At 45.2% G+C, this 23,683-nt stretch overlaps 1 protein-coding gene across 1 annotated transcript; it reads right to left on the bottom strand.

The window, feature by feature from the left end:
* Positions 1–4,226: 4,226 nt before the first annotated feature.
* LOC138651467 (potassium-transporting ATPase alpha chain 2) lies at positions 4,227–16,621 on the bottom strand. The gene is made up of 23 exons (XM_069741701.1): positions 16,391–16,621; positions 15,748–15,906; positions 14,934–14,993; positions 14,202–14,405; positions 12,784–12,897; positions 12,183–12,317; positions 11,861–11,978; positions 11,435–11,703; positions 10,804–11,002; positions 10,472–10,581; positions 10,257–10,391; positions 9,982–10,174; positions 9,720–9,895; positions 9,366–9,502; positions 9,123–9,273; positions 8,875–9,043; positions 8,578–8,732; positions 8,342–8,465; positions 8,116–8,261; positions 7,103–7,236; positions 6,563–6,664; positions 4,711–4,802; positions 4,227–4,515 (listed from the first exon to the last, which is right to left on the bottom strand). Exons 1-23 carry the CDS (start codon positions 16,400–16,402, stop codon positions 4,487–4,489), a joined length of 3,123 nt encoding a protein of 1,040 aa, XP_069597802.1. The 5' UTR covers positions 16,403–16,621; the 3' UTR covers positions 4,227–4,486.
* Positions 16,622–23,683: the final 7,062 nt, after the last annotated feature.

Below are 23,683 nucleotides of genomic sequence, written 5' to 3'. Positions count from 1 at the left end.
TAGCTGCAGCGATCACGTGTGGTAGGCGAAGAATTATTTACATAACTACAATAGGAAAGGCTGGGGGTGCAGCAGTAATGCTTATTTTGTTATTTTTGAGCATCACCTGCCTGTCCTCCTCCTTGATGGCAGATGAGAGAAGGTTACAATGTATGGATGTTGTACGATGTAAAAGGTGACATTAGTTCCAGAATATTTTCAATGTTTAATTTTCTTAGCTGGCTTCAAATTCAGAACTGATCTGATCGCCCAATAACCAAGCTATACCCAAATCCAGTTTTTAATAAAGATGTCTTCACCCCTTTACCAGTCAAATTATCAACTTACATTACTGGGGTGAGCAAGGTGTGTAATATGTTTCTTCTAACCTAATTGTTGAATTGTATCCAGAGTGGAGAGAGGTACACAAATGGCCCTGATTTATAAAGACTGCTGGAGTAAGATGACCCAGCTCATTAAGAAGCGCACATGCGTTACAACAGCTCTGCGCCTCTTCATGAATTTGGGGGTAGCGCTAAGCAGTTGTAAGATGCCAGAGATGTTACTACAGTCACGGGCTGGTGTAATGTACACCACTTTGTGGAGTAAATTATGATGAATTTATCAAGTGGGTGTCATGTTCCACCTCAGCTTTAGCCTCATTGACGAAATTGATCGGGAGTGGCATAATACTGCCAGAGGTTCAACATTTCCAGAGAGCTCTGGAGTCCCAATTCCTTTGCTCGCTTCTAGAGAGATGCCTGGGAGTCCCACATCCTCTGGTCACTTCCAGAGAGGTCTGGGAGTCCCACGTCCTCTGCTCACTTCTAGAGGAGTCTGGGCATCCCACGTCCTCTGCTCACTTCTAGAAAGGCCTGGGAGTCCCACGACTTCTGCTCACTTCTAGAGAGGCCTGGGAGTCCCACGTCCTCTGGTCACTTCTAGAGGAGTCTGGGCATCCCACATCCTCTGCTCACTTCTAGAGGCCTAGGAGTCCCACATCCTCTCATCCAGAGAGGTCTGGGAGTCCCAATTCATCTGCTCACTTCTAGAAAGGCATGGGAGTCCCACATCCTTCTGCTCACTTCCAGAGAGGTCTGGGAGTACCAATTCCTCTGTTCACTTCTAGCAAGGCCTGGGAGTCCCACATCCTCTGGTTACTTCTAGAGGAGTCTGGGCATCCCACGACCTCCGCTCACTTCTAGAAAGGCCTGGGAGTCCCACGACTTCTGCTCACTTCTAGAGAGGCCTGGGAGTCCCATGTCCTCTGGTCACTTCTAGAGGCCTAGGAGTCCCACATCCTCTGGTCACTTCCAGAGAGGTCTGGAGTCCCAATTCCTCTGCTCACTTCCAGAGAGGCCTGGGAGTAGCACGTCCTCTGGTCACTTCTAGAGAATTCTGGGCGTCCCATGTCCTCTGCTCACTTCTACAGAGGCCTGGGTGTCCCACGTCTTCTGCTCACTTCAAGAGAGGCCTGGGAGTCCCACGTCCTCCGGTCACTTCTAGAGAAGTCTGGGAGTCCGACGTCCTCTGCTCTCTTCTGGAGAGGCCCAGGAGTCCCAATTCCTCTGCTCACTTCTAGAGAGTACTCGTACCAAAAATCATGAAGCACATCGTTCAATTGTGGCCGAGAGCAGAAGAGTAAAGCTCTCCCCAAATTAGTCCAGAAAAAATAAAAAATGAATGGCACTGAGATAAATGTAATGAGTTACTTACTGGTGTGGAGGGGTACACTCTGAATCATTGACACATTGTGGGAGTGGAGTCACTTGGTGGAGGGTGCTTGCCAGAAGTAAAACATGTAGATAAATCCAAAGGAAGAAGAAAGCAGCAACACTTCCATTATGTGACAAAGAAACCTTAGTCCTTTATTTCCAATATAAATTCATGGACAAGGTAATAAGGGAAGGGACAGTGCAAGTAAAAGGACGACAGCCGTTTCGCGTTATACATGCTTCCACGGGTCCAGATAATGTTATCTGGACCCGTGGAAGCGTGTATAACACAAAACAGCCGTCGTCCTTTTACTTGCACTGTCCCTGCCCTTATTACCTTGTCCATGAATTTATATTGGAAATAAAGGACTAAGGTTTCTTTGTCAAATAACGCAAATTGTCTCTTCAGAGAGGAAGAGGACTAGAACTCTAGTGCCACCTATGGGAAGTAGCAATCCTAACAGTCAATGTCGACCCTTTAACGAGCCTTGTCACATGACTTAGGATAATAGCCAAACCAGAATCTCAATTTGCAAACACTGTGTTTCGGGGTACTGCCACTCGCCAGTGCAAAGTAAAGACCAAGAAGTATCGTTCTCCTTGCGGAGAGTGACATGATAAGCATGTCGTGGTGAGGAGACTTAAAGCACTTTGCACTGACGAGGGGCTCAAAACTTTTCTTGATTTTTCCAGTTATTGTAATGACTGTTAAAGTCTGGATAAGACCTTGTTTCTCCCTGTGGATCATGAACAAATAACAATGGATAGTCCTATGAGACTTTTTTCTTTCATTTCTCATCAGAATTTGATTAATATATTCATAAGGACCCCCCAATGGGACTGTTTTTAGGCATCATGACCACATTCTTCTATTTTTAAAAATATATTTTTTTATTTTTAAAAGTTCGGTTCAAGATTTTGCTAGGAAATCACTCACAGACATTAGTTGGCCAGGTTGGATGATTTGTATCTATGGCCAGACTAGGAATTCAAATCGGCCCTGGCATTTGAAATTACACAGATACGTGCTGCCCCCCACACCCACTTCCCAAATGGGGAATCTCTATTACAAATATGAGCCTGCCTGACATCGACGAAATAGATATTTACTGCAAGACAAATATTACCATTGATCCTTCTCCAGAGCGTTGTTGCAGCTGTAATTATAAGGAGACCATACTGGGTATAGGGAAGACAGAAAGAAATATACTACCCACACTAGATTCAGACTAAGCTGTACTTCTCTGCACTTCAATGTTATACCTACAGGACATCGAAGTAAATGTTAATCATGATCTACGTAGCATATTTCTTTCTGTCTTCCTTATACCCAGTAAGGCCCTTATAATCCACGACTGCAACAACGCTCAGTCTTAAACAGAGTGGGGAGTCCAAGATACCCAGTTAAAGATAAAATAACTGTTCCCAATGAAAAGTGCATAAATCAAAGACTGCTGCTGCGGGAGAGACTATGATAATACAGATTAAATTTCTTGCCAACATTAGCTCCTAGCTTACAGTGTTGTTTTATTATACGAATACCCTCCCTGAGCCTCTAATTATGTCCTCTAACTTGCCTCTTATAATGTTCTTCAAGAGGTCCTCAGTATGGCAGCAGTCTACAGCAGGCTGGAAGTGTTCTGCTTAGGTGGCGAACAAGGGAACCAATGTCTCTGTGCTCCGCTACAGTTGTCCGTATTATTCACGTCCTCAGGACGTTGATACTCCTGTGTTGTGTGCCAGGCTGTCCATTGCTGGACAGGCTTATCTGGCATATGCCACATGGCAAGTCCAGCCCTTCTTACATCTATCAAATGTATATGCGGGGGTTACCAGACTCACCCCATGGTGAAGGGTCAGGCATGTTAGACTTTAACACGCCTGATCCTTTGTTCCTGGCAAAGTCTGCCAAGCCCTGTGCACACATGTAAGAGCATGTTTGGATGCTGCTGAAGTAGCCTTGGAATGTTTTTTGTGCTTTCATTTATTATAGTTTTTTTATTTTTCTGTTCATATAGCCGCATGAGGCCTTTTTTTGCAGGATGGGTTGTAGTTTTGCAATGACACCGTAACACAACTCCCCAGGAGGAAAGCCCGCTCCATACATGTGGACCCAGGTGTGACCTACAGTTATATCCCCCATAAATGATTATCATCTGTCAACAAGATGCGTCATATATGTCTGGTTGCTGAGTCTCCCACAATCACTAGGACAGGAGTTGCAGAAACATGCAATCCTGACTTGGGGATTGGGACCCTCAGGACACAGACATTTATTCATGATAAATCACTTTTAAAGACTGCAATTATTGCATAAAATTAAATATCTCCCCTTTAGAAGCCCAGTGAGAGCAGCAGTCTGGTCCCTAATATCTCCTCTCCTGGAAAGAAGCTCGCAAATATAAATGTCTGCGGCTTTCGGGCTGTGCACACATCAGTGATTGACCATTGTTCCTGGCACAAGGCGGATCTTTCCTCTTGTATTTAAGACACATAAGGATTGATTTGTCTTACATGTAATAAAAACAGTCATTTTATGCAAAAAAAAAAAGATTTTTATTGATACGTTTGGTCTATGCACAAAATCTACATGTCCAGTATCTGCGAGAAACAGAGCAATGCTTTTCTTTTTACATGGCACGTTTTTTTTGGTAAAAAATAGTGTTTTATAACTTTATACATGATATTTACAATATATAAGATTATCTTCCTGATTTGTTCAACAAACAGGACTGGAAAAATAGTGAAGGGAGTCCACCGCACCAGGGATGGTCTGAAACGGTCCAGCCACCTCAGTAATACATGTTCGTGTCCCACCAGCCTGGAAACAAGGGAAAACGGGTTAATGAAACATAAGCGAAGTGGACGGATCACAATCGGAGGCTGCAACATACATGGTAATTACACTGGATTTCAGGCAGAGTGTTCATAGGTTACTAGGACATCTCTAAGCATGCTGGTAGTAGTGAAGACAGCACCCCACAGGCCAGATATATATATATGATATTATACTTACTGCCGGGATAGCGCCTTATGAACAGCTTACGGATTTCATCATATACAAAGATCAGAATAGCATATGGAACGGCCACGAACCAATACTGAGCCCTGCAGACAGGAGAGGACAACATTATAACACAATGCATATCGGAGTTTATACAGGTAAGATATTTCTCTAAAGTGTCTCATATATTTTACCAATCCTAGCCGATGCTAATATTCCCTTGGTGACCCTTATGCACACTAGAGGGGCATGGGTTCAGCTGGCTTCCAACCCTTGACCAAACCACTCAACAATCACAACTCCTCTCTAAACTAAGGGTACCGTCACACAGTGGCATTTTGATCACTGCGACAGCAGCGTCGTAGACTGCTGTCACACTTTGCAATGTACAACGCTGGAGCGATAATTTCATGACGTATGTGCGATGTAGAAGCCGTTGGTTACTATGCGCACATCGTATACAATATCGTGCACACCTTTGTTACACCATGCGATCATGCCGCCACAGCGGGACACTAGACGACGAAAGAAAGTTTCAAACGATCTGCTACAACGTACGATTCTCAGCGGGGTCCCTGATCGCAGGAGCGTGTCAGACACAGCGAGATCGCTGGAACGTCACGGATATATCGCTTGAACGTCACGAATCGTGCCGTCGTAGCGATCAAAATGCCACTGTGTGATGGTACCCTAACGCTTGCTCCGCTATCTCTCAGATAACGCTCTTCTTGACCATTTACAATCAACTTCCCTTTCTTTACTGTCTACAGAATCTGCCCTAAATCTAATGGTCCTGCTAATTCTCCCGGATTGCTCGGCAGCACTTGACACTGCGGACATCAGCTTCTCCTCAAAATGCTCTGGTCTAGCTAGCAGCATCACAACTCTGCGCTCTCCTTAGTCTCCCCCTACATCTCTGGCCGCTCCTTCCCTCTATCATTTGCTGGCTCATCCTTCTATCCCACTTACTGTAAAGGTTCTTCAAGGCTTAGTACTAGACCCCTCTGTACACTGTTGATAGTTTGTCCACTAGGAGCAGATATTGTTTTCAGTGCCATCTCTATGCTGATGACACCCAATTATATACAGCGTCTCCTCACCCCCACATTACTACTAAATAACTACGCATTGGTCTCCCTCAGCACTCTGCTCCAGTCTGTCCTGCCTGCAGCAGGCATGATCATATTTCTGTCCAGTCACAACACCGATGCCGCCAATCTGTGCCAGTCATTGCACTGGTTGCCCATCTGCTACAGAGTAGAACATAAACTTCTCTCTCACTGAGAAATCTCTCCACACTTCTGCACAACCCTACATCTCCTCCCTAATCTCTGTCCAGCTAATGACCTAACATTAACATCCTCAATAATCAAAACGTCTCGCTCCCATCTCCAGGACTTGGCTCACACTGCACTAGTTTTCTGGAACGCACTACCCCAAATAATTCAGTTAATTCCCAAGATCAATATTTTTAACTGTGCCCCTAAAAACACATTTCTACGGACTGGCCTAGCACCTTACATCACCTCACTAATACATTACAAGCACCACACACCTTTGTATCCCACATTCCCCTATTTCTTCTTAGATTGTAAGCTCTTGCCCTCATTCCTAATGGTATGTGATAGATTATGTTACTCTTTAATAAAATAAAATAAAAAATATTCAAATTATTCTTTGTAGTTGAGAGACAGGTCGAAGGAGCGGTTTCTTCAGACTGCAACCCGTCCTGACTAGGACAACCTGATGTTTCAGTTACATGATGGGAACCATTTTGCTACATCACTGGAAAACCCCTTAATTCCACACTATGGCATAATCCAAATCTAATAACATGACCATGCTTGTAATTTATAACACTTACCTTAATGGGGTAAACCTCAGGGCATCCGGCATACCAGGGCAATAAGACAGAAAGGCTGCAACGATGATTTGTGATGCCAAACCCATCAGGAGAAATTTATTTCTGAAAAAAAATACAGAGCAATGAGCGATCAGAGCAATAGTCTGCAGATCAGATAACATGGAGAGATCTGGACACGTAAATACAGAGCAATGAGTGATCAGAGCAATAGTCTGCAGATCAGATAACATGGAGAGATCTGGACACGTAAATACAGAGCAATGAGTGATCAGAGCAATAGTCTGCAGATCAGATAACATGGAGAGATCTGGACACGTAAATACAGAGCAATGAGTGATCAGAGCAATAGTCTGCAGATCAGATAACATGGAGAGATCTGGACACCTCGCAGGTCTTTTTTCAGGACGATGCTTAAGGTGTCCTGTACGTTCCACCACTTGGTGCAATTGCTGCTGTTGGAATTTAGGTAGAATTCCAGGTATGTGTGCACAGCGGTGCGCAGAACACCACGCACCTTCCTATCCCAAATAATCCACTTACTTAAAAAAACCTTGTTGAAAAAGTGAGTTTCTCCTGGTTTTCCTGATGAGAAGATCCGCCAGCTGCTCCACAACGATACTGACAAAGAAACCTGTGTACACCGTCCACTCCAGGAACTGCCTCTGAGCGAACGTCTGCAATAAGACAGGAAACACATGATCAGCGGCAGGTGGGTACAGAAGTGTTCCACAATAGGGATTATATATATTATTTCCTCTTTCTCATGTTTCAATGGCACCCCAGACCGAGCCCCGATGTCATGTGATTCTATCTCTTCACATGACATCAGTGCTCAGATGACTTGGTGCCTCTGAGGCCGCCGCACTACAACATCATTTCACAGCACTGCAAAAAGCGACAACAACTCTCAGGAACGTTCTTACAGGTTGTGTGCACATTGCCAGAATACATCTGTCACTAATGCCATGGCTGTCGCTGAGATGCCTCCTTGAGCAGGATGTACATGCAGGATGTACATGCAGGATGTACATGCAGGATGTACATGCAGGATGTACATGCAGGATGTACATGCAGGATGTACATGCAGGATGTACATGCAGGATGTACATGCAGGATGTACATGCAGGATGTACATGCAGGATGTACATGCAGGATGTACATGCAGGATGTGCTGTGGTTCATCTCCTGCTGGTTATTTCCCCCTGGTTATTTCCCCCTTCCACGTCTTTGGGACGTAGCACTTAGCATTGTCCCCCCTGTTCTGTCCTCCTCAGTTGGATTGTGTTTCTCCTACAGAACAGCGCATTATGCTGCCTGCAAAGAGTAACAACACGACCTTATACCTTGTAATAGTACAATGGCTGTGAATAGGGAGAGGACTCAATGCCATTGTAATCCGTTACCTGGTCTTCCTGCCCACAACAAGACGTGACAGCATCAAAATAAAAGCGCTGGGCAAGATAATAAAAGATTGCCGGTCCATGGTGGCATTGGCCGGTTTTTCTTTACATTAGGCCTTTCTCCTTCGTGAGATGATTATTGGAGGCACTTACCCATTCTTGCCCATAACTGTCTTCCAGTTCCTGATTACCGGTTGATTCCCAGTTAACACGAATGCCCAGGAGGGTGTAGGGCAGATAGCCTTGTTCAGCCATAATGGTGAAGTAAGTGAGAAAAGCTCCAACAGACTGAATGATGCCTGTGTAGAGAGCAGGTTCAGGATTAGATGGCTCATTTCTTACCTCCATCATACAAGCTGGTGCCGACGTTTATGCTCACCGATCTGCAGATAGGCATAGAGGGCCAGCTGCTGGTTCACCAGTCTGTCTATGTTCTTCCTGCGAGGCTTCCTGTTCATGATGTCCCTCTCTGCCTTCTCATAGGCAAATGACACAGATGGGATCTGTGGGAAGAGCAATTGTACTTAGAAGCTGGATTCTGGAGGCCTAGAGGAAGCAGATCTACATGTACCTCTACCCTTCCCTCTCAGTAAATACAACCACACTTGTACTTACAATGTCTGTGCCCAGGTCAATGAACAGAATGGTGATGGTACCAATAGGCAGTGGGATGCTCGCAATGATGTATATCAGGAATGGGCAGAGCTCCGCAATGTTCTTGGTCAGGGTGTAGCCAATGGACTTCTTAATATTGTCGAAGATTAAGCGACCTGTGAAAGAAACCTGCGGTTAGAACGTTGATCTATCCCATGTGCTACATGACTATGGGTGCACCCAACATCCTCAATAACGGCACTTATTTATCCAGTCTCCTGTTCATTACTATACGTCTAGACAAAGCATATTCCTCACCTTCTTCTACTCCGGTGACAATTGAAGCAAAGTTGTCATCCAGCAAAATCATATCTGCAGCATTTTTGGCGGCATCTGAACCAGCAATACCCATGGCAATTCCAATGTCTGCTTTCTTCAGAGCTGGAGAGTCATTAACACCGTCACCAGTTACAGCAACCACAGCGTTCTAGAAGAAAGAGTGCAGCATTAGTAGATCACAGTCGCTGTGAGATGCCCCCCAGGTGGTGAGGAGACCTCCCTCTCACCTGTCTCTGACAGCCTTCCACTATGATCAGCTTCTGTTGAGGTGATGTCCGGGCGAATACAATCTCCGAATGATTGGCCAGAATGTCATCCAGCTCTTCAGACGACAAGTCCTTCAGGTCTCCACCATTCACCACGGCTGCCTTTGCTTCTCTGTACCAGAAATAACATTAACAGGTTAAGGGTCCAGCTGGGGCGAGCCCGGTGGTCTAACCATCCCAGAAGACCCCATCTATGGATCTTACCGCTTATTAACCTGCTCCACAGGAATGTTAAGGCGTTTGGAAATATCCTCCACTGTTTCACTCCCAGCTGAAATGATACCGACACTTTTAGCTATTGCTTTTGCTGTTATTGGGTGGTCTCCAGTTACCATTATAACCTGTTGGAAATAAAACAAGATACATTTAGTCACAAAGACAGTTTCTGTCCATGACAGTATTCACAGTTATGCAGACTGTCCGAAACATATATACAGCAAAGGGTTATTCGTCTCCAACGATGCTCAAATTACGACCTGCCTCTGGCTGTCAGGGAATGCTGAGAGTTGTAGTTTTACAACAGTTGCACTACACAAAATATCCATTGATGAATCCTACCTTAATGCCTGCAAACCGGCATTTGACAACCGCATCTGGCACAGTTGACCGAGGAGGATCAATCAAAGACAGGAGCCCAACAAAGCAAAGGTTTGAGGTTGGAAAATTCATGGATTCTGAGTCAAATGCATAGGATGAGGGATATTCTTGGACAGGGAGATATAAGTGGCAGAATCCTAAAACAAAACAGGCGAGTAATTATGTACCACAGACACAGAACATGCTCGTCCCATCCTACATACAACTGTTTATAGTTCTGTACCTAACACTCTCTCCCCGAGTCCTCCAAGCTCCATGTACGCCATCTGGAAGGCATCCTTCATAGGCTCATCCAACGGCAGCTCCTTGCCACCAATCATAATGGTGGAGCATCTGTCTAGGATTCTCTCCGGGGCCCCCTTCATGACTAGCAGGAATCTCTGGTCTTGGGGATCATCGGTCTCATGTATGGATAGCTGGACATACAAGCATCCTCCCGTTAGCTTACAAGACCCATGTACGTCTGCATATGTCTCAGAACAGTTGGATATCTCATACCTGGAACTTGTTGGTGGAATTGAAAGGAATTTCGCAGACCTTGCGGTTCTGACTCCGAATATTCATCACGTTCTTGGTCAGCACCTCTGAGAACTTTAACAGAGCTGTCTCAGAAGCATCTCCAACTACAACTTTCTGGAGAGATACAGAGAAGGGTTAATGACCTATCTGAAAACAAGGACACATGCATGGTTACACCTTCAGTGTGGACATACCTTCATGATTGGCACGTCTTCCTGTCCAGCCCTGAACTCAGCACGGTTACACAGGGACACAATCTTGCATAAGGCATTCCATGTGTCAGATGTCTGCTCAAATGAGTGATCTAGAGAGACAAACATCCCATGTAAAGGCTACACCATGACCTCTAGTGAAGGGACAGTGATCCCACATAAGAACCGTTCATCCCCACCCATAAAGACCGAGACAAAAGATTTAATCTTCATGCAGAATGCTGAAGATCAAGTGGTATGACTCCAGAATAATCTACAGAAAACACCTGAAGGAGAAAGCTTCAGAGCTGCTCTTTAAGTGTTTACACACGTACGTGATTGCTCTTCACTCGTGTCGGCTGAGTGGATATGATCATCAAACCACAGATGGGCCACAGTCATTCTGTTTTGTGTCAAGGTTCCCGTTTTGTCAGAGCAAATAATGGAAGTTGAACCAAGAGTCTCCACGGCCTCCAAGTTCTTCACAAGACAATTCTTCTTTGCCATACGCTTTGCAGTTAGAGAAAGTGTTACCTAAAAGACGCAAAATTGCAGAGATTCAATATTTGTCCCCACTATCTCTAGTGATCAAATCACTTTACACAGGAAGGTATGATTGCTGGGGATCCGAACACTGGTACTCCCACTGATCCCAAAGTCCCCATTGAGCGGACATATTTATCATCTGGCCTGGGAATAGGTTTTGTGAGTTGTTTATGGTAGAACCCCTATAAAGGGATTATATGGAGCTAAGAAAACATGGCAGCATACTTCTACAAAACAGCGTCACCCCTTCCATGGTTCATCTGAATATAACTACCCTGTATTATTGTCCTACAACCTTGTCTATTAACGCAGTCTCCGGAAGAAAGCAGCTGTGTTTATTTAATACAAACCCTAGTAAAACCTAATAACCATAACCTGTCCCTAGGCAAGAAGTTTGATGTCCAAGCAACAAGTACTCACTGTCACAGTAGCGAGGAGACCCTCGGGCACGTTGGCCACGATGATGCCAATGAGGAAGATGATGGAGTTGAGAGCGGAGTACCCCATACACATTGCAATGATGAAGAAGAGAACTCCGACTGACACGGCCACCCCGGCCACAATGTGCACGAAGTGTTCAATCTCAACAGCGATAGGGGTCTTTTCATTTCCAACTCCTGATGCCAGTGAGGCAATCCGACCAATGATTGTCCTGTCACCAGTATTGATCACAAATCCTTTTGCAGTACCTATAGAAGAAGAGAACATGTATGGGGCCATAGAAGTGTCTATGATACAAGGGCAGGATGTCAGAAGTGTCCCTGATGGAGCTGCGTGGCCACCACCACTCTGACGGGTCTTTGAACCATGACCTTTACACCTCAGAAGCCGTAGTCGCCTCCTTACCTTCCAGGCAGGTTGTAGAGTAAAAGGCAATGTTTTTAGTCTCAAGAGGGTTTTCATGTGTAAATTCACTGGATCGAGATTGCGCCTCCGACTCCCCAGTTAGAGATGAGTTGTCCACCTGAAATGGAGCCAAAGCTGAAACTCTGATGATAGGGAGTTTTATGCATAACGTTAGTCCAGGCAGCTCTGTGCAGAGTCGCTATCCCGGGCACGCTCAGTATTCATGCACGTTACCTTATTATCAGGCATCAAACATGACTTAACGTCCTACTGTAACTATTACATAGGTCTTGGATAACAGCGGGCCTGAAATGATTATTACCTTGCAGCCTTGGGCAAAGGTGAGCCTGAGATCTGCTGGGATTCGATCTCCACCTTTAATATCCACCAGATCTCCTACTACAAGTTCGGTGGCCGGGACCTCCAATTTCTCTCCATTCCGGGTGACGAGTGCTTGCTGGAGGACACATAAATAAGAGTCATTCATCTCTGTAATGTACAGCTACATTGTAAATCTACTGGCATATAATAAAAACAAAAATCTATTACGTGATGACATCTGGAGCCACCCTCATAGTGATACGGCTGGGGGCAGGAAGGTATCAGCGGGGAAGAATGCAGTATATTGGGATTATACTGGAGAGTAACAGAGCCCTTTCTAATGAGTGGATATGGGTGCCCAATCCCCGCGATCCTCTTACCTATTATGGTTTGTCTGGTATTGCACCTCACCTCCACTAAACTATATGAGGCTGAGGGGCAGAATCACCCACAATCTGTAGACAGGTTGCGTGCTGGTTTCAGATTAAAGTAGACATTTTCTATATTCCCATACAACCCTTTTAAAGCAGCTGTATATTAATATTTTTTCACAACTCAAGCAGACTGAATAAGAAGGCACTCGTTGATAAATGGGCACTCACCTGTGGGATCATCTTATTGAAGCTTGCCATGATGTTAGTGCTTTTGGCTTCTTGGAAATATGCAAAACAACCAGTGAGAATGACAACCGCAGCCAGGACAATGCCCAGGTACAACTGAGAAGAAAGCAAACATCAGTCAGAAATGTGGAAAGTGTGAACAGGGGACATATACAGAAGATACATCCAGGTTACTGATGATCTCCTGATGTATGTGCCCAGATTATATCATTGCATTTCTTTGAAAGAAGTGATCAGAGCTGACCGTGCCTCTCAGCCGTCAGTTTTGCTTCCCCCCCCATTTATTGTGTGCAAGCCATAGGGCAAAATAATACAAGAAACCCTTCCCCATTTAATGAGCAACTTTCTACTATGCTTTGCGTTTTTGTTCTTTGCACTTTCCAAATTTGCTGAAATTGTATAATTTTATTACCGGTACTTTACAAGCTCATTTTCAGGGAATTCTAAATGTAAACCTTCATTCATAAGTAGATCTAGTAAGTTTAGCCAATAATGTCCATGTAAAGCAACTATGGCGCTTCAAACAATGAATAACCAAAATCGGTCTAGTATAATCAGCTAGCCGGAAGAAGAGAACCATATATGAACATTAAAATCAGAACTTTAACATTAATCCATGAAAACAGTAATAGCAAGTAAAAAAAATAGCACAAAACAAATTATCACAGAGTGCCCAGTAGGGGGAACCCCAATACTATCCGAAAAAGGTGGTTATCAGGGTCACCTATATAGTAGCATAGTAAGAGGATAAATATCCTATAAAAAGTCTAGTATAGGAGATAACTGAGTCTAAGAAAATACGGACTACAGTGGACCAGGTAAATGGGTGCATAGATCATCCCATATAAACTCTGCACCTGAATCCACATAAATATATCATGGGTGAACCCCACAGTAAATAAATCGGTAACACACCAACTAGAAAGTATAAAACACAATAACTGAGCCCACAGAGCGCAGAACCAGATGGAGCGGATAGAACGGGCGCCCTCCCCCCAGAAGAAGCTAAGGGCGAAATGTGTGTTGGGGTGACGGGGGCGCCCGTTCTATCCGCTCCATCTGGTTCTGCGCTCTTTGGGCTCAGTTATTGTGTTTTACACTTTCTAGTTGGTGTGTTACCGATTTATTCACTGTGGGGTGCACCCTACTGGGCACTCTGTGATAATTTGTTTTGTGCTATTTTTTCTTGTTATTACTGTTTTCATGGATTAATAATAAAGTTCCGATTTTAATCTTCATATATGGTTCTCTTCTTCCGGCTAGCTGATTATACTTGACTGATTTGGGTAGATCTAGGCAAGGATAATAGATTTTCTAATTACTGAGCATAATTGTCTCCTCCTGTCATAACACAAATACCTGAGGTCAGCGGTGCCGGCGAGACTCGTGGAGACACTTACATTGTCCCGGGGTGTAGCGGGGTCCTGGGAGTACACAATTCCATACGCGATCCAGCAGAGAATGGCTCCGGCCCACAGCAGGAGGGAGAAGCCACCGATCATCTGCTTCATGAACTTAACGATTTCCGGAGTGCTTTTAGGGGGTGTAAGTGCGTTGGGACCGTCACGAGCCAGAATCTCTGCAGCTCTTGCACTGGTGAGACCCTGTCAGGAAGGAATAATAAACTGCTAATCACTACATACAGCAGGAGCCTCAATCCAATGTTATCTATCTGCCTGGCAGAAAAAGTATTGCAAATCTGAGACCAAAGAGCAAATAAATTATCACCCAAAAAAGGAGATCGCTCCAGCCGTGTCCATATAACATGAGGTTCTTTTACGGCTTATTTGGACAATTCTGATCAAAGAGACTTCCCTGGAGGTGACGGATAACATCACTGGAAACTTTGTTCTTGGTTCCCATTAACTAAAAATTTGTTTATGAAATAAAAAATTCCCAGTGTAATTCTGAGTACTGATTAACCAGCGCAATATTCTGCAGGTCATTGGGATTACATCGATAGGATCTTAACAGCGGCATTTATTGCAGCTGGCCATCGCCCCGAACTGGCATGTGTCTCCAGCCGGGCACAGGCTGGATGAAGCCGCCTGTCGCAGGCAGGTGCCTATAATCTCTGCCAAGCTCATGAAATGGGTGACAGCCCATAATGCACTGGGTCCTTCATTACTTACTTTAAGAAGATTTGTTTCATATTTAGACTCCAATTCTTCAATGCTGAGTTTATGGTCTTCCTAAAAGCAGAAAAAAAAAAAAAATGAACAAAGGAGCAACGATCACGTGTATATACTGATGTGTCTCCCCATGTACGCGTCTTACTACGGGTGCCCAAATTTGGATGGATACAAAGTAACCATTTACTGTCTTGGTTGTGATACCACAACATAAACCCACATTTAATACAAAGGAAACACTGTACTGTCATGAAATTCTTCATTGGGAAACACCCCACAATGTACATAAAAACCACTCAGCGAGCACACGCCTGGCGAGTACATGCCCAGGTATGCTGCGGAGGAGACCAGGGCAAATACCACACTACAGGAGGATGTAAAGGGCGGCAGCCCCCATTACAGAAGAGCGGCATATAGAGGTAAGGAGCCTCGCCCCCGCCAGTAATCACCAAGACCACATCGAATACACACCTATGTAAAAAGGCTACCGATATGTAATTATACATCCTGTAGAGAAAGGAAACTCCTCGTCCTTCTCATCTCATAGTTATCTCACTGGCGGACACAGGCAAGAACAATATTTGGACCCTTTATGGCCCAAAAGCTCATCATAACGCACAATTCCACCTGTATTGGGGGTGAAAATAATGGGCCCCCTTACATCTTGGGCCCTGGTGCGAGCGCTGAGGTTGCACCAATGATATGCCCGCCCCTGATCAATATATATATATATATATATATATATATATATAATGTAGACGTGACTACTACAGCATAAAGACTGTTCTGTCTGGAGCAGTAGCGTTTTTCTCACCAGCTCAAGTTCTTGCTTCAGTTCATCAACCTTCTTGTCGTTCTTCTTCTGTTTCTTCTTCTTCTTCTTCTTCACGTCCTGATCCAGATCTTCATCCTTTCTCTTATCTGGATTTTCCATGTCCTTTTTTCCATCAATCTCCACAGTGTAATCATCAGACTTCACATGTAATAACATGCAAAACACAAACTTCATTAGTGATACTTAGAAAATTACAGAAAAGTTACGGAAGATTATTAGAAACACAGTCACATTGAGATGTTCTATGATATCTAAGATCACTTTAATCACCAAAATCATCAGTGAAATAGAACAAATGTTCAGACATCAAACCCTCGATACACAAATAGTGATTGACCATAACGGGGAGTGTGGAGGACGCAGCTCGCTCAGACTCATACAATGTACCAAGGAAGAAAACATTTCTATAGGTATCACATTAGCCATAACAGGAATCCACTCCTGAATTCTTTCTGCTTTCATCGTTACACCGTACACTCTCCAGTCACACAGTATCAGAGCCTTACGAGGATATGCCAAGTGTTGGGCTGCAGTGATTTACACCTTTCAGAACAATAAGTGCATCTTCTCATCATTATTGTTTTCTCTGCTAGTTGTACTTTTCCAGGTGAAGGCGACTTACCTCAGTTCCCATTGTTTCTTATTCTACTTTAGGTGCAGAAACCTGCTGCTCACTTCTGGAATAAAGTCTCAAAGACACCAAGACAGGTGGTAATATCAGGCCGGAGAAGGCGCCCACTAGGTAGTTCAAATGCAAGAGCTTTAGAGGTTGTGGCTGTCCCAACGAGGAGCCAATGTTAGCTGCAGTCTTCTCCGCACATTGACATCTTGAGGCAGGACAGGAAAACCTTCCAGAGCCCTGTACCAGCGGCTGGTCCTATTTGTAGCTCTGAGCTGCTGCTGTGACTCCTCCCTGCAGATAGCATCTCCTGTAACCCTGCCCCAAATCCTCACCTGGCCAGGTGGAAAATAACTAGACCAAAAGTCCCATCTCCATGGGACCCCTCAGTGTCTGGTCCCATCTCAGGGAGACTATTCTATGCATATCTAGAGACACACACAATTATCTATCATGTACAGTTGTAGAATAGTACATTTTATTACTCTACATTTATTTGTTAAATCCACCCTGCACAGACTATATCAATATTTGATGACTGGAGTCACAAGGTAGGACACAAGGAAGATCTGCCAAAAACTGTGTGTATAGCAATGCGGCTCCAAGGGAGGAAGCCTTCCCTGTGGTAATAGGCACCAGAGAGAACAAAAGACAAATAAGTGGCATCATTTGGTGGTCAGTAATATTAGCAAGAAACGGACAGTCTGTATTTGGTGTGTGGCCCTGATCTGTGCAGTCCCATAGCTCACACTTACAGTCAGGCGCCCTAGACGTGGCCGGTGGTCACTAAGGGCAGACGTACGTTATCGGCTACTTCACGTGATAGGATTACACAGAACGCATGATATGATCTAGAACAGATACAAGGAAGTCACTGCATGTTATTAGGACACCCCGACGTGCTGCACCCCCAGCTAAATCAGCATTGTACAGTACCAACACGTTGGGCATTAAAGGGGCCGACGTGTACAGTTGTGGCTCATACGTATCAGTCATCTCACGCAGCCGCTGATTAATTGCTAATTACCTGCAATCAGTAATAAATACTAAATGTATAAAATGATTCAGTGATTTCACGTTATATCCTAGCACATTAAAGCATAATATTAATAAGTCATTTAGCTAAAATATGTCATGTAAGTAACTATTCTGTGACAATTTCGTTCCTTCACATACCGTAAGTCACAGGCTGCATGACGAAGGCAGATCCCCGCAGCGCACATTGCACAGCGAGATCAGTGTGCGAATCCACAGACAGGGGGCGCTGCACTCCCAGCCGTCAGGACACCGCCGGATCCCGGATCAGACTACTTCATGCAACACAGGACCAAAAGATTCTTATTTCTTTTTATATCATTCTTAATCCATGGTATTATCTACGCTTTACCACGATTCATGCATTTTTTTCCTGAAGAATGAACTATATACTTCGAAACACGTTGAAATAAAGCACCGCCTTACTGTACCATACCGATCAGTCTCCATTCTGTAGGCAGCGCGGAATTTGTCCACTGACTCCCTTTACAGTCTGATAATCTACACTTTCAAATTTTATAAATTTCTGATCATTTCATCTGAGAAATATGAAAAAATCCATAATTTATTTAAAAAACAAACATTTACTTCAGGACATGATTCTTTTGTAGTGGACATTATTTGACTTCTCTTCATCAAGTCTGGGGAAGGGGCGACAACTGAATGATACAGTGTTGCTGTCATGTAACTTTATGTGTCTATATCATGGTTCTCCAGCTATAAGTACTGTATGTTCTCATGGAAGAAATCTGGCAGAAATATCTGTGACTATCTGAATTTGCAGAAATCCATGCACCCGCTGCAGATACCAACAGATGTATAGAAGGGATATTTCAGTCCCAGCCAATTCTGATATGTATCCACATGGGGCTTATTGGATGCCCTCAAACTCCAGGGTCCGGATACATCCGCCACATCTGCACCCCTTACAGCTATGCCCCTATATTTGTGCTTAGGTTTATATATCACAGATCCCCCTTTTGGTCTCCACATCTTGCCAGAAAGGCTTCAGATAGGAATAAAATAGGTTACTGTTATTTATGCCATTCCCTAATACCAAAGGTAAAGCATAGGGAGCGGGAACACACTGCTGCCAGGATGAGTACAGGAGGAGCAGTGAGGAATGAGCGAAGGGTGAAGCTCGGGGCTTCTGCACTGCTGCCAGGATGAGTACAGGAGGAGCAGTGAGGAATGAGCGGAGGGTGAAGCTCGGGGCTTCTGCACTGCTGCCAGGATGAGTACAGGAGGAGCAGTGAGGAATGAGCGGAGGGTGAAGCTCGGGGCTTCTGCACTGCTGCCAGGATGAGTACAGGAGGAGCAGTGAGGAATGAGTGGAGGGTGAAGCTCGGGGCTTCTGCACTGCTGCCAGGATGAGTACAGGAGGAGCAGTGAGGAATGAGTGGAGGGTGAAGCTCGAGGCTTCTGCACTGCTGCCAGGAAGAGTACAGGAGGAGCAGTGAGGAATGAGCGGAGGGTGAAGCTCGGGGCTTCTGCACTGCTGCCAGGATGAGTACAGGAGGAGCAGTGAGGAATGAGCGGAGGGTGAAGCTCGGGGCTTCTGCACTGCTGCCAGGATGAGTACAGGAGGAGCAGTGAGGAATGAGCGGAGGGTGAAGCTCGGGGCTTCTGCACTGCTGCCAGGATGAGTACAGGAGGAGCAGTGAGGAATGAGCGGAGGGTGAAGCTCGGGGCTTCTGCACTGCTGCCAGGATGAGTACAGGAGGAGCAGTGAGGAATGAGCGGAGGGTGAAGCTCGGGGCTTCTGCACTGCTGCCAGGATGAGTACAGGAGGAGCAGTGAGGAATGAGCGGAGGGTGAAGCTCGGGGCTTCTGCACTGCTGCCAGGATGAGTACAGGAGGAGCAGTGAGGAATGAGTGGAGGGTGAAGCTCGGGGCTCTGGTTCTAGCAGGAATTTAAGGGTTTTCCTGGCATTTATCCTAATCATTTTCCATTGCTCCCCAGATCTTTACTGAGCTGTATGGACCAGACGGGCAGGATGAGCAAGTCTCACTGCATAACTCTCACTACCAGCAGCTCCAAGAGGAGCGAAGGCCTTCAATAAAGAGTCAGTGAGCGAGGGGTCACTAACTAGTCACAACACACTTGATACTTGCTGCTCCTTTCCAGTGCACCTGATGTCGCTTTCATGAACGCCAAGCAGGTGACGTGGAGTCACAATCGCTTCTGCTTCTTAACTGGACAGATTGATAATCAAGATTAAATCACTTCGGGTAAGGGCAGACTCGCACATCTGCGTGTTACAAGTAGAGTGCAGCAAATGTTTCAAAATTTGGTTCCGATTACGACAAAAACATAATTAGTTAAACACAGCCGAACGTCATCATGGTCAATGGGAGCAGAAATGAATGAATATGTTCGGAACTGATCATCTAACGTACATTCGGCACGAATAGGGTAACAATATGGTAAATTCATATTCGGTGACTGATTCCAAACATACTCGCTCAACTCTAGGTACAAGTTCTGAACGAAATGCACGGAGCGGCTGCTGGTCTCCTGTACTGAAATAAATGTTACATGCCTAGGAGGCTGCTGAATGGGAGTCAAGGACCCATGGCCAATCCATGAAACACATGTGTGAATGTTGCCTCGACCTGTGCAAGTGTTCCCGCAAATATTTTGAGCATCGTACTAACACATGGTAAGAATAACATCCATCAACAGCAGCTTACCGAGTGTCTCCAGGATTTAGTAGATAACATTAGGAGTTATTTTTAGTACTGTACAGAGTGCACATGTGCTAATCTAGAATAATAGGGAAATACAATACATAAATATATGCGGAGAATGTACAGTATATAAAGTGACTTCAGGGCAGAGCTTGTTCCTATGTAAACTGCTGCTCTGCCCCATGTATTAACTATATATAGACAGGAATCAGATTATATACTCATATATATATACACATGCTAGCCACCTTAGGGAGAGACCCAAGTTGGGCTAAATGTAGCGGGACGAAAGAGACCGAAAAGCCCTCTACTTAAAGGAAATACATAGTGGATGCTTTCCTGAAACGGAAAGTACTTGCAAGCAGCATAATACAAAGAATAGCTGGTTTACCCAGAATCCTTTGCAGTAGGCGGAGCTATGCAAATCATCTCTTTCCACCCCAGTCATATATATATACTCATTGCTTTTCTTACTCACTTGTCAGTAGAAGCAGAGCATTGTGTAGGGTGAAACCACCAATTATGTGATTGTCTAAGCCACTGGTATAACTATTATGTGGATATTCCCACAAAAATACATAAAAATATTGCACTTATATAACCAGAAGCTTTTTCCATAAAAACCAAAAGAGAAAACTGACAAATATGCAGATGGAGAGATGGAAGATAGATCATTATCAGAGATATGATACGCTACAGACAGAGATAGGTAGATACAGTATTCACCTCCCCCCAATTGTAAATTTGGTTTATTAGCGAAATGTCGACGTTTTTGCTGTTAGAAATATACCAATGAAACAAGAACAATGAAAGTATCTGAACAAGACTAACAAACTAAAAAAAAAAAAAGTGATTTCTCCAAAGTCTGTAGAAAATGCCACTTTTACCGACTCCTCAGCCTCAGGATTTTTCAGTCCTTCATGACTAGAGATGAGCGAACATTATCGGCTATTCGGCAAGCTATAGCGCTTACTGAAGAAGCTAGAGGGAACCCGGATACCTGACAGTCACAACACATGCAGCTGCGGTGCCGGACAGCTGATTATCGGAGCGCTCCAGGTATCCGGGTTCCCTCTAGCTTCTTCAGAAAGCGCTATAGCTTGCCGAATATGGAGGGAGCCGACGAAGGTCGCTCATCTCTATTCATGACCAGCATCTTTAGCACTCAGTAGTACCCCTCTGATAGTTCTAGTCTGCTGCAGACTTGATGTGTAACGAGATACCGGCTTCTGTTCCTGAGGGGTCTTAGCCCATTCCTTATGGCCTCCAGGTCATTAATATTCTTGGGTTTTCATGCTGAAACAGTCTTGTTCACATCCCACCAAGAAATTTTCTATGGGGCTCAGATCAGGCAACTATGGCAGCCACTCCAGAATCTCCCAGGATTTATTAAACCACTTCCTGGTGGACTGTGAGGTTTACTTGGGATTGCCCTGTTGGAAGATCCAATAAAGCCAAAACATCAGCTTCCTCACAGAATACATGAAGTTTTCTCCTAGGAATTCCTGATACTTGACTAATTCATCTTGCTATGGGCCACTACAGGCTTCACCGAGACAGCACCATATTTCACTGTTGACATCACCAAGCCCTTGATAAGCTTCACTGTCGACATCACCAAGCCCTTCCCATGTTTCACTGTAGTCATCACCGAGCCCCCACTGTGCTTCACTGTAAGCATCACTGAGCTCCACCATGCTTCACTGTAAGCATCACTGACTTCCCGTTCTTCATTGTAGGCATCACTGAGCCCCTGCTCTACTTCACTGTAAGCATCACCGAGCACCCTCAATGCTTCACTGTAAGCATGACCGAGCCCCCGTGCTTCATTGTAGGCATCACCAATCCCCCACCATGCTTCATTGTAGGCATCCCCAAGCCACCGCTGTCCTTCACTGCAGGCATCACTGACTCCGACTTGCTTCACTGTAAGCATCACCATGCTTCAAAGTAAGCATCACCAAGCCTCTGCTGTGCCTTACTGTACAGCCCCTGCCGTGCTTCACTTTAAGCATCACAGAACCCCCACCTTACTTCACTGTAAGTATGACTGAGATCCCCGTGCTTCATTGTTGGCATCAGTGAGCTACCGCTGTGCTTCACTGTAGGCAACACTGTACCACTGCAATGCTTCACTGCAGGCATCACTAAGTCCCTGCTATTCACTGTAGGCATCACTGAGCCACCGCTGTGCTTCACTGTAGGTAGGCATCACAGTACTCCCACTGTGCATTACTGTAGGCATCACAGAAACCCTGCCATGCTTTGCTGTAGGTAACACTGGAACATTGCCATGCTTCACTGTAGGCATCACTGAGGCCCATGCAAGCTTCACTGTAGGCATCACAGAGCCTGCGCCGTGCTTCACTGTAGGCATCACAGAAACCCCGCCATGCTTTGCTGCAGGCAACACTGAGACCTTGCCATGCTTCACTGTAGGCATCACCGAGCCCCATGATGTGGTTCACTGTAGGCATCACAGAACTCATACCGTGCTGTTAGGCTGAGATAATTCAGTACCACAATGGACATAAAAGTCAGAGCACATACAGTGATCTGACAATAACCCAAAAAACATAGAACGAGCTCTGAGACGTGGGAACTCTGCTGACCGCAATCCCTAATCCTCTCAAACCACAATAGAGGCAGCCGTGGATTGCGCCTAACGCTCTCTATGCAACTCGGCACAGCCTGAGAAACTAGCTAGCCTGAAGATAGAAAATAAGCCTACCTTGCCTCAGAGAAATACCCCAAAGGAAAAGGCAGCCCCCACATATAATGACTGTGAGTTAGATGAAAAGACAAACGTAGAGATGAAATAGATTTAGCAAAGTGAGGCCCGACTTACTAAACAGAGCGAGGATAGGAAAGGTAACTTTGCGGTCAACACAAAACCCTACAAACAACCACGCAAAGGGGGCAAAAAGACCCTCCGTACCGAACTAACGGCACGGAGGTACACCCTCTGCGTCCCAGAGCTTCCAGCTAGCAAGCAAAAACAAATAGACAAGCTGGACAGAAAAAAACAGCAAACAAAATAGCAGAGCAGAACTTAGCTATGCAGAGCAGCAGGCCACAGGAACGATCCAGGAGGAAACAGGTCCAATACTAGAACATTGACTGGAGGCCAGGATCAAAGCACCAGGTGGAGTTAAATAGAGCAGCACCTAACGACTTCACCACATCACCTGAGGAAGGAAACTCAGAAGCCGCAGTACCACTCTCCTCCACTAACGGAAGCTCACAGAGAGAATCAGCCGAAGTACCACTTGTGACCACAGGAGGGAGCTCTGCCACAGAATTCACAACACCGTGCTACAGTGTAGGCATCACAGAGCCCCCGCCGAGCTTCACTGCAGGCATCCCCAAGCCCCATGCCGTGGTTCACTGAAGATATCACCAAGCCCCAGCCGTGCTTCACTGTAGGCATCACAGAACCACTGCCATGCTTCGCTGTACGCATTACCGAGCCCTTGCAGTGCTTCACTGAAGGCATCACCAAGCTCCAGCCGTGCTTCACTGTAGGCATCACAGAGCCACTGCCATGCTTCACTGTAGACATCACAGAGC

Source organism: Ranitomeya imitator, chromosome 10 (assembly GCF_032444005.1).
Source record: "Ranitomeya imitator isolate aRanImi1 chromosome 10, aRanImi1.pri, whole genome shotgun sequence".
NCBI classification, from domain to species: domain Eukaryota; kingdom Metazoa; phylum Chordata; class Amphibia; order Anura; family Dendrobatidae; genus Ranitomeya; species Ranitomeya imitator.
The sequence above is the reverse complement of the archived record's forward strand: the minus strand, read 5'-3'. Positions and strand labels throughout refer to the sequence as shown.

What these genes read in the sequence shown, in the direction of transcription:
- LOC138651467 (XM_069741701.1), bottom strand. An exon ending in TGAAGCAAGAACTTGAGCTG is followed by an intron (nt 14,994 to 15,747) that starts GTGAGAAAAACG and finishes TTCTGCTTTTAG; the next exon opens with GAAGACCATAAACTCAGCAT. An exon ending in TGTCACCGGAGTAGAAGAAG is followed by an intron (nt 8,733 to 8,874) that starts GTGAGGAATATG and finishes TTTCTTTCACAG; the next exon opens with GTCGCTTAATCTTCGACAAT.